Below are 17,425 nucleotides of genomic sequence, written 5' to 3'. Positions count from 1 at the left end.
GGGCATGCGCCCCCCATGCCAGCTTCCCTGGGTGCAAATGCAGGTCTATCGGGGAGAACGAAGAAGCACTGAGGATAGGATTCAAGATGCACCAGGGAGGCACTCCTGGGGGATTCTACAGGGTGACAGTAACTGCAAATGTATACATAGGTAGCAATAGGTGGGGAGGGGGTGGGATCTAGTTAAAGGGAGGCTCTAGGGAACTTGTCTTAGAGTTGCCTTGGCAGAAGAAGAAAAATGCTTTTTAAACAAGGCTGAGCGGAATTGGAAAATTTGCCCCTCTTTTTTTTTAAGTTTATTCATTTATTTTTGAACGAGAGAGAGACAGAGACAGAAACAGAGAGAGAGCTCGCAGGAGGGGCAGAGAGAGGGAGAGATAGGATCAGAAGCAGGCTCCGCCCTGTCAGCACAGCCCACAATGTGAAAGCTCGAACCACAAACTCAGAACATAACCTGAGCCCAAGTCAGACGCTCAACGACTGAGCCACCCGGAAGCCCCCAAAATAATTTTTTACCCAAGAGATTATATTTCTATAAGTGTCACTGGGAGTAGGGGAGGCAGCACTAAGGAAGCCTGTGGCTCATCCCAGCCACCCCTGCCGGCTGCTGCCTGTGACTACGTGGCTCTGGACCTTCTCCAAGGGATTTAAACCTCTACGGACCTCAGTTTCCTCCTCTGTGAAATGGGGATGGCATAATTGCACCCACCTAACAGGGCCAGTGAAGATTAAACAAGGAAGCGCTTTCAAAGCACTTAGCTCAGTCGCAGTGGCAATTATCATTAACCGCTATTAATATGGCAGTAACAATTACTTGGTGCTTTTGAGCAAGATTCATTAAGCACCTATTCGGTGCCAAGGCTTTATCTACGTTGCCTGGTTTTTTCAAACGCCTGGATCCCTTAGGAGACCGTTTTATTGTCTCTGTATTTTTTTGTGATGAGGAAACGACCTCAGAGAAAAGAGCGCGAGGGCACAAAGGCAGGAGCCGGCCCAGGCAGGGATCCAAACCCAGGTCCCTGCTAGGACCTCACACCGGGCTGAGATTCTCCACACCCGCTAACTCTGAGGCTCCGCCTCCCCTCCCACCGCCAGCCTCCAGAACTCCCCAGATGGGAGGACTCCAAGTCCCGGGTCCTGTGAAGGAAGGGCCAGGGGAGGAGTGGATTCCTGGATCTGAGAATGGAGGGGGGGTGGGAAGTCATTACCCTGGGTTCTGGGAGAAGTGACTGGGGTCCCAGATTTTTCCAGCTGAGAGAAGAGGGGCTGGGGGGCCTGGACCCCTAGATCCTGGGGCGCAGAGGGTCACGATCCCAGACAGCTGGATCTTCCGCTGTGTAAGAGGGCTGGGTCTCGGACGCCTCGGTCCTGGGAAACCTCCCTCCTTCCTCGCTGCGGCCGCGCGATTTCTGCTCTCAAGCCGCAGGTTCGGAGGGGAGGAAGGAGGGGGTGCAAGGGGAGGAGCCGCGGACCTGCGCCAGGGGCGGGGGGAGGAGTCGAGCGGGCACCGCGGCGGGCGCGCGGGGCTGCGGCGGCGGCGGCGGCGGCGGCGGCGGCGGCTCCGGGTGAGTCCGCTCCTCCCCCCTCCCCCCTGCCCCAGCCCCCGCCCCAGGCCGATCCTGGGGGGAGGCCCCAGCGCGTAGGGGCGGGGGTAGGTGCAGAGGCGCGCGGATCTCCTCCCCGCGAGTGCGGGTGCCGCAGCGCTTGCTGGCCGCCCCGGGGGAGGGGCACGTGGCCCTAGAAAGGGGGGTCCCGAAACACCTAGGTGTACCCCAACCTCACCCACCGATCCCCCGGAGGTGGGGATCGCTTACCCACTCCATGGCCCTTGAGGACTTAGGACTCCGCGGCCTCTCGGGGTCCAGGACATCATTCCTCCCCCCTGCAGCGCCTTGGGACCCCGGCATCTCATAACCAACCCCCCCCACCCCACCTCCGAAAAAAATTCCCATCCTCTCTGCAGCCGGGAGAAGCATGAAGGACTTCAATTCCCAGCAGCCCATACAGCGCCGGGTCTGTGAAGTCTTTAGCCGCGGTAGCGCGAGGCCTGTCGGGAATTGTAGTCTCTAAGCTCAACGGGAGCTGGGGCCCCGGAGGTGGGAGGGGGTGGCTGGACCTCCCGGGGGTCGCCTGGGGTCGAGCAGCCGGTCCGAGGAGGACGAGACGTGAGGCTCGAACTGAGCTTTTTCTCCTGGCCACGGCCCCCAGATCCGGCTCCTCCTCCCACCACCTGGCGCGTGGGGACGGGTCCGCAGCCCCTTGTCCGCCCTACAATCCCCATGGGCTGCCGCCAGCCGCCGCCTCGGCTGCCACCCAGAACACGGCAGGGATAAGCGCAGGTGAGTCTGACCATGTCTGTCTCGGAGTCCTGGCCTTCTGCAACACCCCCACGACACCTGTCCATCCGTGAGCTCTGGTCTGCCCGTCCCTAATTTCCCCCTGCACTCTCCTTCCAGCCCATCTCTGATGTCTGCCTCCAAACCATGTGTGGCGAATTCCCCTTCGCCCCACATGCACCTCTTTCTCCCGGTCCCGTCTCGTATGCCCCCACCCCCATCCAACCTTCCTTCTGCACCCATGTCTGTCTGCCCAGCCCTCCTTTGTATCCTCGCCCATCTGTGATCTCTGGCCATCGCCTGTCAGTCTGTCCTTTATTCCTGCACCCCATCCGTTCTGCCAACCACTGTTTCTCTTTCAAAGATATTTCTGTCCTGGCGCTTCTAACTGTCCCTCTGTCCGCCCATATCTTGCACTCCCATAAATTACACACTAGTCCACTCTTTATGGCTTGTGCATCCCAAATCGCAGTCCTTGACTTTCCCTGTGTCTGTTCATCTGTCCCTCCGTTCTGGGCCCCAGTTTGCCCTTCCCATTATCTCTGTCTCCCTTCCCCTTCTCTCTCCCTCCCTCAACTTGGTCCCTATCTCCGCATCCTGCACCTCCCATCCCACCCCACCCACCACCGCACACAACCGTCTCTTCTCTCTCTAACCCCATCCCTCCCTTTCTCTCGGTCCTGTCCCCTTCTACCTGGACCTGGCCTGTTTCTCGTTCCTTGAACCCACCAGGCCCCTGCTCATGCTGTTCCTGCTGCTCTGGATGCTTTACCCCACGCCAGCCCTACCACCCACTGCCGGTGGCCACAGAGAGCCCCCCAGCTGCCCACTTCCTAGTCCCTTTGTGATATTTCCTCTGTTTCTTTTAGAGCACCTCTCACAGTGTGAGCACGTCTTGTTTGTTTATGTGGTGTTTGTTGACTTGCTTACTCCGTGTCTCCTCTCACTGGATTGTAACACCAGGAAGTCGGGGACTGTGTGGGGCGCGTTCTCTGCTGGCTCTGCAGCATCTGGCACAGTGCCTGGCATGTAGTTGGTGCTCAATGAATATTCGTCGAATGCATGAACGAAGAATGGCTGTCCCCTCGTCTGCCCACGCCTAAATTCTGTCCCTTTGTCTGGGCACCCCTAATCTCTGTCTCTTTATCTGTCCTTAATCTCTGCCCCTTGACTGGCCTCCCTAGTCTCTTCCTCCTTGTCCATTTGTCCCTGTTCTCTTTCCTCCTGTCCATTCACGCTGATCTCTGTCCCCTTGGTTGTCCAATCTGTTACTGTCTTCTTGCCTGCACCCCGAATTTCAGTCCTGTCTATCGGCCCCGGATTTCTTTCTCATCGTCTATCCCTCCCCAGTCTACCTCCCCTGATCCACCTGGCCCCAATCTCTGTCCCCTCGCCTGTCCTTCCCTTTCTCTCTTTCCCTTTTTATCCTTTATCCATCCCTCTCTCAATCTCATCTCTCATCTGCACCCTCATCCGGCCCCTTCCAAGCACAGAACCCACCGGCCGCCATGTCAGGAGACTACGAGGATGACCTCTGCCGGCGGGCACTCATCCTGGTCTCGGACCTCTGTGCGCGGGTCCGAGATGCCGACACCAGTGACAGGTGCCAGGAGTTCAACGACCTGCGAATTCGAGGCTATCCCCGGGGCCCAGATGCAGGTCAGCACCCCCAGCTGTCTCGGCCAGCCCCCTGTCTCTGCTACAGTCAATATTTTCAGAGAGTCAGAGCAGACTTGTTCAGCTTTCTGTTCTCTATGCGGCCCTGGCCAGTCCCTCTTAGGGTCTTGCCTCCATCCTGCTTGCTGCTGGTCCCCACACCTTTGACCTAAGGAGAAGGAACTAGGTGGGCCATTTGATTCCTGACCTTTTTGTGTTTGGCCCTGTGAGCCTCCTGCCCACTGCCCCCCACCCCAGCCACGTACATGTCCCTTTCACATATCTGTTGTGTATCTTGCATAGTACTTAAAAGCTCAGGCTTTTGAGTCAGGCTGTCTGACTTGCCTGCATTCAAATCCCACTCCCCACCCCCCCCATGCCCCTCCCCCCGGCTACTTACTAATGGATGGCTTCAGGCAAGTAGCTCTTTTTCTGTGCCTCCGTTTCCTCCTGAAAATGGGGATAATAAAAGTGACTACCTCATGGGGCGGCTGAGTGACTCAAGTGATGTAACACATGTGAAGTGCTTAGAACAAGCTGGGCACACAGTGGTCATGCAATAAATGCTGGGATGTACTTACTGAGCACCGACCGTGTCCCAGGCAGTACGCAAGGTCCTTTGCATTGTTCATCAAGCACCCACAACGCCCCTTTGCGGTACACAGAATCCTCATTTTCGATGGCGGAGGGGAGACTCAGAAGGGTGAAGTGACTTGCCCAAGGTCACCCAGCTAGGAAGCGGCACGGTTCTGGACACCAGGAAATGTCATGAGTGGCCCTGAGGGACCCTGAGGAAGCATGCGTGTAGAAGTTACACCTAGAGCCACCCTTGCTGAGTGCAGGGCGGAGCTCGACACCTCGCGCGCCAGATGTCCAGGGACAGTGATGAGGAATGAGGTCCAGAGAGCTGCCAGTTTGTTTTTTATTTTTATTTATTTATTTTTTCAACGTTTATTTATTTTTTGGGGGACAGAGAGAGACAGAGCATGAACGGGGGAGGGGCAGAGAGGGAGGGAGACACAGAATCGGAAACAGGCTCCAGGCTCTGAGCCATCAGCCCAGAGCCCGACGCGGGGCTCGAACTCACGGACCACGAGATCGTGACCTGAGCTGAAGTTGGACGCTTAACCGACTGCGCCACCCAGGTGCCCTGAGAGCTGCCAGTTTGTGCTCAGAGTCTCACAGCCTGTAAGCAGAGGAGCCAGATTTGACCCCAGGAAGTCTAGTATACTATGGCAATTTGGGGGTCCCCAAGCCCACCCTCCGTTTCTATGATTCCCTAGAAGGACTCACAGAAATGCTGTTCTACTCCTGGGTACGCTTTATCCGGCAAAAGGATAGGGATGAAATTCTGCGAAGGGAAAGACACAGAGAGGAGGGTCCAGGAGAGACCAGGCGTGAGCTTCCAGTCTCGGTCACGTAGCCGTGGCTGACCGCCCGTGTGGCTGACCTTCACCTCCGGCCCCTCCAGGGGCCGAGCTGATGCGGCACGTCCTAGTCCCCCAGCGTCAGTCACGCTGCGGACCATCTGGCAGGGCCCATGGTTCCACAGGTAAACAAAAACACTTTCAGGGAGGAAGTTCAAGGACTTAGCGGTTCCTTCCCAGGAGCCGATCCAGGGCCAAACATTTCCTTGGGCAAGGTTGATCTTTTACTGCACAGCTACATCACCTTGCCAAGCCCAAATGGCTCCCCAGACCAGGCGGACAGAAAGGAGAAATCTGTCAGAGTTTAGAGGATCGATGTTTTGACTTGCAGAGGGTCTGGGTCAGGCTGATGGTAGAGGCAGGCAGCTCTTCGTTTTTTCTCTCCTCGTCTCCACCTTGTCCTCCCAAACGGCCCCCCTTTCTCCACTCTTCCCAGGCTCAGGAGGCTGGCAAGCCCTTGCTTTGGTTTTTAGCAGGTCCCCAGAACTCTAAGCAGATGTTGGTCACTTGGAAAGGAACACCCTAAGGGGCGGAGGGGAGTCGGAATTTCAGAGTTTGGCCATCGCCAGTTGTATGGCCCCACAGGGTCACTTCCTGTCTCTCGGAGCCTCCTCGTCCTCGTCTGTAAAATGGGATCGATCGCAGTGCCGTGCGGATTCACACCACAGACTGCTGACTTAGATGCCCTGGTCAGTTCGGGACGGGAGGGCATCCCCTCACCACCCGGCGTCCCCTGCAGGCCCCGGCCCTGCAGAGCCAGTCCACTCAGCTGTCCTCGCTGCCAATAGCTTAGCCAATAGCTTCTCCCCACCCGCCATAATCTAGGGTCCGCACGGTGCACGAAATACCCCTGTGTTCTCCCTCGCTGAGACCCAGGAGTCAATCCCAAAACAGATTCACGTTCCCTGGAGGAGCCCTACTCCTGGCATCACTTCCTGAATGACCCAGGAACCTCTGGCTCGAGAACTAGGCTGTTCCCTGGGTTTCTCTGAAAGGCACATCAGCACACAGGAAGCATCTGCAAGGCGTTAGCCGTGGCGGCTGCTGATGCTGGGTTACACATGGCGGCAGCGGTATCACCAAACGTAACAATAATTTGTCAGTCGAATAATAACCCGCGTCCCAAATACCATTTCTCGGGCAATAGTGAAACGTGACAGCTCTGGAGCCAGGCGCTCCGGGGTCAAGGTCTGACTCCAGCGCTGACCTGTGGGGACTCTGCCCAGGAGACTTTGGGTCCATTGACCTCAGTTTCCTTTTGGGGAAAGCAGGTGTTAATAAGGTTGCCAAGCTCCCAGGGCGCCTGTCAGGCACGAGTAAACCAATGCCAATATAGCACTTAGGTGTCTGGGACATAGTAACCACTCAGTAGACATCTCAGCGATAGGTCCATTTTACCTCCACCGTAAGAGGCAGGACTTCCTATTTGGCAAACGGGGAACGTGGGGCTCAGAGTGCTTAAGATATGCTCCCGGGGCCACGTGGCAAACACAGATTTGAACTCTTGTCGTGGGAGGAGTCACGCCGGCTCCTCTCTCCTTGGTCATCTCCGAGCATTTGGGGGGACGTTGGGTGTGTCCTCTTCTAGAGAGGCAGCACGGGCTAGTGATTAAGAATCAGCGCCGAAGACAGACCGCGCTTTCAAATCCCAGATCTGTCCTTGACTGCTTGCACAGCGTTATTCAAGTCGCTCCACCTCTCTGTGCCTCGGTTTCCTCATCTTTAAAACGGTTATTATAGAGATACCCAGCGTGTGGGGCCGGGGAGTTGAAGTAAACGGACGTCAGGTGCCTAGGACAATGCATGGCGAATGCTAAAGGTTAGCTCTTTGGGGACAGCAGTGGGAGGATAAGCTCTGACCCCACCCTGACCCCTGACCTTTGTCCTCACTCTCTCCAGACATCTCCGTGAGCCTGCTGTCGGTCATCGTGACATTCTGTGGCATTGTCCTTCTGGGCGTCTCCCTCTTCGTGTCCTGGAAATTGTGCTGGGTGCCCTGGAGGGACAAGGGAGGCTCAGCGGTGGGCGGGGGCCCCCTGCGCAAAGACCTAGGCCCTGGAGTCGGGCTGGCAGGCCTGGTGGGCGGTGGCGGGCCCCACCTGGGGGCCGGCCTGGGTGGCCATCCTCTGCTGGGGGGTCCACACCACCACGCCCACACCGCCCACCATCCGCCCTTCGCTGAGCTGCTGGAGCCAGGCAGCCTAGGGGGCTCTGACCCCCCTGAGCCCTCGTACTTGGACATGGACTCGTATCCAGAGGCTGCGGCAGCTGCAGTGGCCGCTGGGGTCAAACCGAGCCAGACATCTCCTGAACTGCCCTCTGAGGGAGGTGCGGGCTCTGGGCTGCTCCTGCTGCCCCCCAGTGGTGGGGGCCTGCCCAGTGCCCAGTCGCATCAGCAGGTCACAAGCCTGGCACCCACCACCAGGTGAGACAGGCTACTGGGCTGGGGGTCCACTCTGAACTTCTGTTCCTCCTCTGTGTCTCTTTCCCAGATATGGTTCTCCTGAGCCCTGCAAGAGGTCCAGAGGCCTAGAGGTCCAGAGTCCTGAGTCCTGGGGCAGGAAGGGGCTGGGGGTGTGGACTCCTGGGTCCTGGGGAGAGAAGAGGCTAGGGCCCCAGACTCCAGGGTCTGAGGGAGGAGGAGCCTAGAGACCTGGACTCTCAGATTCAGAGAGCACAGGACTGCAGAATGAAGATTAGACCCCCGAGGCCCTGAGACACAAAGCGATTCGTGTCTTTCACCCTAAGCCAGGATTGGTGGTGGGACCTGGGATCCGTCTGATCGCTACCGTCTGAGCATGCCATTGAGCACCTAATATGAACTAGACCCGAGCTGGGTGTTGGAAAAACAAGTGAGCGTGGCAGCCAGACCCTGCCGTCATGCCTCGTACAGTCCAGGGCAAGTGGGTCCCCAGAGAGGCCAGCCCAGCCCAGCCGGGCCAGTGCTGCAGGAAAGTGGCTTAGGGGGCCACTTTAGCTGTGGGGGTCCAAGGAGTCGCTGATCCGGTCTGGGAGGGGGCTGGGGCCTTCCAGAGATGGCTGAGACCTACAGAGTGAGGAAGAGTTAGCCGGGCACAGAGGTAGGGGTGTGAGCCGGGCATTCCAGGAGGAGGGAGCAGCCAGTGCAAAGGCTAGAGAGGAAGGAGGTCACAGTGCATTGTGGGAACTGCCAGCAGTCACTATGGCCTGCGAGTACTGTGCAAAAAGGAGGAGATGTGGCTGCGGCTGTGGGTGGGGCCAGACCACACAGGGTATTGGGGCCTCGAATGCCTGGCTGAGGGGCGGGGACTCTGTCCTGTGAGCAGGAGGGGCAGGGCCAGTTTTGGGTGTAGTAAGACCTCTCTGGGGCCACATAGGGGTGGACTAGAGGGACAGACTGGAGACCAGTAGTCCAGGCAGGAGAGGAGGAGGTTGAGCTGAGATTGTGGGCACGGGGAGGAAAGGGCAAGGTCAGGGGGCAGGAGAGATGAGACTCAGGGCGGATGGCTGTGGGGTAGGAGGGGTGGGGACAGGTGCTAACAGCACCCATCCTGGCCTGGTGATTGGGTGGGTGTCAGATCAGAGGATCTAGGAAGAGGAGTGGGTGTGAGGGAGACCTTGAGCTCATCTGGATCTTGTTGAGTGTAAGGCCTCTGGGGCAGTGTCCAGGGAAACTGCCTTCAGAAGGATCATCTTGGGCCCCAGACAGTGATGGGAGAAGGTCCCAGGACCCTGGTAATCCCAGGACCTGGCCAGGGGCCCAGGGGCTCATGGGAGATGTAGTTTGGGGTCTCTGGGGAAGCCCCGCCCCCATTACATACATGGAGACACTGAGGCTCAGAGGGTGTCGGAGACCTGCTCAAAGTCACCCCGGGAGCAAGGAGTGGCGGGGGATCTGTAGCTGGAGCCCCCACCCCCACCCCCACATCCCTTTCCACGGCTGGAGCCTCCCGCTCCCCCCACCCTGGGCCTGCCTCTCAGCACATCTGGGGCTGCCCGTCGCTAGGGGCCCCGTCACGCGGACTTCACCCCGGGGGTGACTGTCTACGCGGGACAGGGCAGTTGAGCCGGGGCCACAGGGACGGGGGAGTTTGGGAGAGGGGAGGGGCGGGCTTTGGGGGGGGGGGAGGTGAGGATGGCTCCAGTGTCTGGCCTACAGATCTCGGTGGAGCACGGGGACCCTGGAGGAGGAGCGGGTCTGGGAGAAGGCGCTGAGCCCAGCGGGGAAGGGCGTGCAAGGTCTGGTGGGAAGCCGAGGCCGGGAGCGGGTCTGGGCTGGAGCCCAGGAGACACATTTAGCAGACAAAAGGCTGTTGATGGGTGTGGAAACCTGGGACACAGATGAGCCTGTCCAGGGAAAGCGTGTGGGGGGGTGGGGAAGGGGAGAAGAGGCCCAGAGGGGCCCGAGAGGGGAGCTCTGGGCTTCCAGAATGTCCCATCAACACTAGGAACGGTGGAGAAGGAAGTTGAGAGAGAAAGGACAGGCCAGGTGGAGCGGTGGTCAGGTGGGAAATGTGATATTGGGGCTAAGGCAGGTTGGGGAGATTTGAAGAAGGTTCAGGAGGTCTGGGCTGTGTGGGGCCTCTGGAGTCCAGAGAGGTTATTCTGGGTCATGCACTTGAGGTCAGGGGGAGGCTTCTGGAAGCCGGTGCATAAGCAGATGCTAGCTGGAGCTAGTTTAGAGACCGGGATACCCCACACCCCACCCCCAACACAGGTGGAGAAACTGAGGCTCAAAGAGCACAAGTGGCTGGCTCGAGGTCATAGTGAACCAGGGTGGGATCTGTGGCCACCCAGATGCAGTGTTGGGGGAAGAGGCAGGGAGGAGTCTCCCGGGTCTTTAGATGCTGTCAAAGATCCCCACCTTTGTCAGTGGCCCCACCTTGGTCTTCCCCACCCCCCACAGGTACCCGGCCCTACCCCGGCCCCTCACCCAGCAGACCCTGACCCCTCAGCCGGACCCTGGCAGTGAGGAGCGGCCGCCTGCCCTACCCTTACCCTTGCCAGGCGGTGAGGAAAAAGCCAAACTCATCGGGCAGATCAAGCCCGAGCTGTACCAGGGGACTGGACCTGGTGGCCGGCGCGGTGGCGGGGCCGCGGGCTCGGGAGAGGCCGGAGGGGGGGCGCCCTGCGGCCGCATCAGTTTTGCCCTGCGGTACCTCTATGGCTCCGACCAGCTGGTGGTGCGGATCCTGCAGGCCTTGGACCTCCCGGCCAAGGACTCCAATGGCTTCTCAGACCCCTACGTCAAGATCTACCTGCTGCCGGACCGCAAGAAAAAGTTCCAGACCAAGGTCCGGAGCGAGGGTCCTGGACATCCGGGTCCCACGGAGGAGGGGGGTCTGACTCCTGAGGCTGAGGGAAGAGGGGCTGGGGGTCTGGACTCTCGGGTCCGAGGGAGGAAGGGCTGGGGTCTGGACTCCTGGGTCTGAGAGAGGAGGGGTTTGGGGGTCTGGACTCCTGGGTCCTTTGGAAGCGGCTGATGGGTGTGGTGTCTGTCTGCCCCCTCCCCCACCCCCTGCAGGTGCACAGGAAGACTCTGAACCCTGTATTCAACGAGACATTCCAGTTCTCGGTACCCCTGGCCGAGCTGGCCCAGCGCAAACTGCACTTTAGCGTCTATGACTTCGACCGCTTCTCACGGCACGACCTGATCGGTCAAGTGGTGCTGGACAACCTCCTGGAACTGGCTGAGCAGCCCCCCGACCGCCCACTATGGAGGGACATCGTGGAGGGCGGCTCGGTCAGTGGCCCCTGCATCCCTCTTCCTGGGGACCCAGGACCCCTCAGTTTCCGACCTCTCTGCCCTTGGACTTCATAACCCTCTAACTACTTGACCCAGGCTTTTCTTTTGAAATTTATTTTATTGCAAAATATTGCAAGCATACAAGCAAAGTGTAGAGGTTGATATCATGGACCCCCATCCTCCCCCCCCCCACCCTGTCAAATGCTGACGTCATGCCTGGACCCCAGACCTCCCAACTTCTGACTCCCCCTTTGACATCTGATGGTAACAACTGGGAAAATTGTAACAGACACCCACCAACCACCTCCTCATAACTTCATGGTGTGATCCTACGACGTTTGCCCTCTGACCCGAAATTCCTGACCTTCCACCGTCCTGACCCCGGAATTCCCAGCTTGTAGTTTTCTGACTTCCTTCACCTTCCAACCTCCTGGCTTTCCAGTTCCCAAGCTTCCTGAAACCCCAGCCCCTCTGATCTCTGAACACTTTACGTTTCAAACCCATGACCTCCAGATCTAATCTCATCCTCTGGTCTCTGCCTGAATCCTGATAGCCTCATCCCCCCGGGCCTCAGACATACCTGGGTCCCCAGTATCCCCACACCCCCAGTTCCTCCAGCAACCAGATTGTAGGGTCCACAACGCCCAGCACCGACCCCCCGCTACTGGCCAACTTCCTCTGTCCATCCAGTCGCTCCAACATGCTCGTTGGGTGTCCTGACCCCTTCTGCACCCCCAAGCCTCAAACCCCCAATTCCTAGGCCCTCTCGGGTCTGATCTGTGCATGTCACAACGTTCCAGCTGTCTGCTGATGTGGGGCAGCTGTGTGTGCACTGGGTGTGAGCCCTGTCCTAGCTTTGTCCAGATGATGGCCACACTCGAGGTCCTGCCCTCCTCTGAGCCTCAGTTTCACCATCTGCATGATAACACAATTCAATTGGGTGCCCGCAGCTCTTCCTACAGTCTCCTTCTTCCTGCCTCCACCTTGTCTCCTTGTGTCTGTCACTTCTTCTTTCCTCCCCCCTCATTATCACCAGAGGTCTTCACTCATTTATTTGTGCCTTCATTCCTTAAACAGTTGACTTTTTTCGTTTCAGGATCAGGCCCCGGGGACCCCACACAGTCCTCGGGGGCTCCAGGTCTAGGTGGTCACAGTTAGCTGTCAAGGGCAGGGAGTGGGGGGGTCCAGGGACCTGGGCCTCATCAGTGTGGTAGGGAGGCCAGGGGCCCAGATGACGCCGAAGGACAGGGCAGGGCGGGTCGTGGGCCCGGGGCCAACACAGCCCCCGTTCCAGGTCTGTGTGGGGTGTGCGAGTCTCTGTCTCCTCTGTGGCCTCACTTAGGGCTGGTGTGTCCCCTGCCCTCCCTAAGACTGACTTCTCAGTGTCTGTCACACTGTTTGGATCTCTGTCCCTCATTCTGGGTAGGTTTCTGTCTCTCTCTCTCTCTCTCTCTGGGCCTTTGCCCTTCTCCCCACCTCATTCTGGGTCTCTTTCACTCTGTCCAGGTCTCCATACCCTCCACCAAGTGTCTATACCCATTTCTTGGGATCTCCTGCCCCTTGGGGGCTCTGGCACCGCCCCCCCCCCAACCCGGACTCTGTCTCTCTCCTCCCGGTCTCTGTATTCTTCTTTCTGAAGTCTCGCTTATTGTCTGTCTGTCTGTCTGTCTCTCTCTCTCTTTCTCTCTCTGAGTCTCTATGCCCCCTCTCTGGGTTTTCTTGCTTTAGGACTCTGTGGGTCTGCCTTTCAAGCTATAGCTCTCAGTACCTTGGTCCTTGTCACAGCCTACATTTCACTGTGCGTGCGTGCTCTGTCTCTCTCTCTCTCCCTCTCTCTCCTGCTCCCTCCCTGCACTCGTGCCTCTTCCCATCCTCCCTGCAGAACAAACCAGCTTTGCGGGTGGCAGGCAGCTGCGACCAAGGAGTTACCAGGTTTGGCAGAGTCAGACTGTGAAGTGGGTGGGCAACCTGAGTCCTGGATGTCAGGGAGGAGAGCTGGAGGTTCCAGATGGGAGAGAACGTGAGGCAGAGACAGGGGAGACTGAGGCAGGGCACGGCTGAACCCCTTTCCCCAACTGCAGGAAAAGGCAGATCTCGGGGAGCTCAACTTCTCACTCTGCTACCTCCCCACCGCCGGGCGCCTCACCGTGACCATCATCAAAGCCTCTAACCTCAAAGCGATGGACCTCACTGGCTTCTCAGGTGGGTTCGTGAGGCGCTGGGACCTAATGGAGGAGCATCTGGGGGCCCCGGGCTCCTGGTCTGAGGGAGGAGGGGCTGGGGGTGAGGCTTCCTGGGTCTGAGGGAGGAGGAGCCGGGGTTCTGGATTCCCGGGTCTGAGGGAGGAGGGACTGGGGGCCTGGACTCCCGGGTCTGAGGGATGAAGGGCTGGGGGCCCAGACTTCTGGGTCTGAGGGAGGAGGGGTTGGGCACAGGACTCCTGGGTCTGAGGGAGGAGGGGCTGGGGGCCTGGACTCCCAGGTCTGAGGGATGAAGGGCTGGGGGCCTAGACTCCTGGGTCTGAGGGAGGAGGGGCTGGGGGCCCAGACTTCTGGGTCTGAGGGAGGACGGCAATGGGGACCCAGACCCGTGGGTTGGACTGGGGTCTGAGGGAGGAGGTCGAGTCGGTTCAGGGCTCTCCATGCCCACCCCCAGACCCCTACGTGAAGGCCTCTCTGATCAGCGAGGGGCGGCGTCTGAAGAAGAGGAAAACCTCTATCAAGAAGAACACGCTGAACCCCACGTACAACGAGGCGCTCGTGTTCGATGTGGCCCCAGAGAGCGTGGAGAGCGTGGGGCTCAGCATCGCGGTGGTAGACTATGATTGGTGAGGGTCATGGCCCGGGCCGGGGGGCGGGAGGCCAGGGGATGGGACCGAGCCCGCCCCCTCCCTCCCGAAGTGCTCAACGCCCCCCCCCCGCCCCCCTCACCCCAGCATCGGGCACAACGAGGTGATCGGCGTGTGCCGCGTGGGCCCGGACGCCGCCGACACCCACGGCCGCGAGCACTGGGCGGAGATGCTGGCCAACCCCCGCAAGCCCGTGGAACACTGGCATCAGCTGGTGGAGGTGAGCTGGGCGGCCTCCCAGTGACACTCGGGACGCTATTCATGCACTCATCTAGTCATTCCGGCCTAGGTTGGACTCTAGACCACCTAGGTTGGAATCCCTGTCTACCAACTTTAGCTGTGTGATTTAGGGCAAGTCACTTGACCTCTCTGTGTCTCAGGTAATTCTACTGAGAAATGAGGTTGTTGTTATTGTTTATAAATTTTTTTAAGTTTATTTATTTCTTTTTGAGAAAGAGTGAACATGAGCAGGGGAGGGGCAGAGAGAGAGAGAGAGAGAGAGAGAGAGAATTCCAAGCAGGCTCTGAGCTCTGAGCACAGAGCCGGATGAGGGGCTCGAACTCAACTAACCAGGAGATCATGACCTCAGCCAAAAATGAGAGTCGAATGCTTAACTGACTGAGCCACCCAGGCACCCCTGGGGTTGTTAATAGCATCTAAAGTTAGGACAGATAGGGGGATTCAGTGAGTTAATGCAGGATTCAGTGTCTGCCTCTCCTTAAGGGCTCAGCAAATGGTCAGCTACTGTTACTATTATTTCCCATGATACTAAGTCCAAAATAAAGGGGGAAAACTGAGTGAGGGAGCTGGGTTGGGTTTTTGGGGGGTTCGGTTTTGGTTCAGTTTGTTTTAAACAGGCTGTAGTTGAAAGTCAGTGGATTGTGGTGTACTGGGTGGGGATCAACAACTTTTTCTTTCTTTTTTTTCTTTAATTAATTTTATTTATTTTTGAGAGAGATGAGGCGGAGGAGAAAGAGAATCTTAGGCAGGCTTCATGTGCAGCGTGGAGCCAGCTACAGGGCTCGATCTCAGGACCCTGAGCTAGTGACCTGAGCTGAAATCAAGAGTCAGACTTAAACAACTGAGCTACCCAGATGCTCCCCAAATTTTTTCTTAAGAAGAAAATAAAGTCTTGGGGTGCCTGGGTGGCTCAGTCAGTTAAGCGTCCGACTTCAGCTCAGGTCTTGATCTCACGGTTCATGGGTTCAAGCCCTGTGCCTGGAGCCTGCTTGGGATTCTCTCTCTTTCCCTCTTTCTCTTCCCCTCCCCCACTCACGCTTTCTCTCTCTCCAAAATAAATAAACTAAAAAATAATAATAATAAAGCGATGTGCATTGCAGCATACTTCCTCTTCATTGTTTTCGACATTTTATTTTTTTTTAATTTTTTTTTAACGTTTATTTATTTTTGAGACAGAGAGAGACAGAGCATGAACGGGGGAGGGTCAAAGAGAGGGAGACACAGAATCTGAAACAGGCTCCAGGCTCTGAGCTGTCAGCACAGAGCCCGACGCGGGGCTCAAACTCACGGACTGCGAGATCATGACCTGAGCCGAAGTCGGACGCTTAACCGACTGAGCCACCCAAGCGCCCCCATTGTTTTCGACATTTTAAAAACTATTTTAACTTTCTGGGGAAAAAAATTAACCATAAAAAAGATGTAAAAAGAAGGCTGCTTATTTTTCCTTTCGTCTCAGTCTCTAATATGACACAGGACCGGCCTCTGTTTAAAATTTGATATTTTGGGGGCATCTGGGTGGTTCAGTCGGTTAAGTGTCCGACTTCGGCTCAGGTCGTGATCTCACAGTTTGTGGGTTCGAGCCCTGAGTCGGGCTCTGTGCTGACAGCCCAGAGCCTGGAGCCTACTTCAGATTCTGTCTCCTTCTCTCCCTGCCCTTCCCCCGCTCACACTCTGTCTCTCTCTCTCTCTCTCTCTCTCAAAAATAAATAAACATTAAAAAAATTTTTTTTAATTTGATATTTTGCACATCGTGGATTTTTTTTTTCTTGGGTTAATCTTGATTTTTCAAAATACCGCATTGCAAGGGTAGTTCCCTTGATTGCTGAGTTTGGGCACAGCTGAAAGTTTGCACCCAGGGTGGACGGACTCCTCCTGGGCCTGACTGTAGCCTAGCTTTGGACTTTTCTTTGAGGGGTGAGGAGGAATTTTAAGCAGCAGAGACCAGGGCTCAAGCCTGAGGTTTGAAAAGACCATGGCTCTATTTAGAGGGACAGATGATAGCTCCTTTCTCCTTCCACTGCTCACTCTTCCCCTAGTTTACTCGCTCGTTTCACCAACTTCTGCAGAAGCTTCTGTGTGCTGTGCTCGTGCTGGGCAATGCTGGGAGCACAGAGAGGGGTGGAATCCAGGCTCAGTGAGGTCCTGACCCCGACTTTTAGCTAGTGGCGCACAATAGTGCATGGCCCCAGAGGGTCTTTCTACTCCCCCCTCCCCGCACTGACTCTGCCCCTTCTCGGCCCACAGCCCTCCCTGGCTCCCCAGAGGCTCCAAGACAGGGTCTCAGCTTCTCTGAGGCGAGTTGAGTGAAAAGGGAGGTTCGATGTCTTATTGTGTTGCTTATTAGCGATTGTCTTGCCTCTGTCCCCCATATCTGAACCTTCTGGATTTCCTCATTTCAGGAAAAGACTTTGTCCAGCTTCACAAAAGGCAGCAAAGGATTGTCAGAGAAAGAAAACTCAGAGTGAGGGGTAAGGAACCCAGACCAGGGGAGGACGGAGGTTGGAGTCCCGGACTCCTGGGTCCGAGGGAGGAGGGGCTGGGAACCTGGAATCCTGGGCCAGATGACGGAGGGACAATGGGCCAGGATTCCTGAGTCCCTGGGAGTGTTGATGGAGCTACAGCAGGTCACGGGCCTGCTCTCTGCCGCCGCTGACATCTCCTCCCTGTCCGGTCCTGCAGGTCTGGCCTAGGCCCAGGATCGGACCAGGCCCCCTCAGGACCCCATCCCTTCCTGCCCGGACTGTGAATTCATCTCCTCGAAGCCATAACGTCCGAGCTGCGTGGTGCGGGGCTGCCTGGGCCCACCCATCCTTCTACCCCGCGAGGCGCGAGGGTGGGAGGCAGGCGGGCCCAGCTCCCTGTTTCAGGGTTGGGGGGGGGGCATTCAGTCTCCACTGTGTCTGTCTTCCCTTCCCCAGGGCTCCTCTTCCAGGCAAGGGGCCATGCATGTCTGGGGGACCCCAGCCCCCCAAACCCTTCGTCTTTCTGTCTGTCTCTTTGCTGTTTGTCCAAGACTTGGTGTCCTGACCCTTGTTCTTGCTGTGAATGTCAACAGACCGATCCTCCGTATTCCCCCAGACACACACACACACCTGTGTCTACCCTTTCTGTTCAACACACCCTGCGTCTGGCCGATCCCCCCACTGCTGCTGCTACCAACACCGGAATAAACACACACCGTGGGTCTCACTCCA

At 57.4% G+C, this 17,425-nt stretch overlaps 1 protein-coding gene across 6 annotated transcripts; it reads left to right on the top strand.

Moving 5' to 3' along the window:
• The first annotated feature begins 1,123 nt into the window (after positions 1 to 1,123).
• Positions 1,124 to 17,425, top strand: SYT3 (synaptotagmin 3). 6 transcript variants are annotated; one of them, XM_053210964.1, is made up of 11 exons: positions 1,124 to 1,425; positions 2,208 to 2,338; positions 3,829 to 3,994; positions 7,318 to 7,843; positions 10,304 to 10,691; positions 10,922 to 11,140; positions 13,225 to 13,345; positions 13,799 to 13,970; positions 14,079 to 14,211; positions 16,631 to 16,699; positions 16,911 to 17,425. In XM_053210964.1, the coding sequence occupies exons 3-10, from the start codon at positions 3,844 to 3,846 to the stop codon at positions 16,694 to 16,696; spliced, it is 1,776 nt and encodes a 591-aa protein (XP_053066939.1). In that variant the 5' UTR covers positions 1,124 to 1,425; positions 2,208 to 2,338; positions 3,829 to 3,843; the 3' UTR covers positions 16,697 to 16,699; positions 16,911 to 17,425. The 6 variants fall into 6 exon arrangements, with proteins under 6 accessions (XP_053066939.1, XP_026892912.1, XP_053066938.1 ...); XM_027037111.2 differs by having other exon boundaries at positions 1,233 to 1,425; positions 3,824 to 3,994; XM_053210963.1 differs by lacking the exon at positions 1,124 to 1,425 and adding an exon at positions 1,517 to 1,564.

This window comes from Acinonyx jubatus, chromosome E2, assembly GCF_027475565.1.
Source record: "Acinonyx jubatus isolate Ajub_Pintada_27869175 chromosome E2, VMU_Ajub_asm_v1.0, whole genome shotgun sequence".
Classification (NCBI taxonomy): Eukaryota; Metazoa; Chordata; class Mammalia; order Carnivora; family Felidae; genus Acinonyx; species Acinonyx jubatus.
Note: the sequence above shows the minus strand (reverse complement) of the source record. Positions and strands in the feature narration are given on the sequence as shown.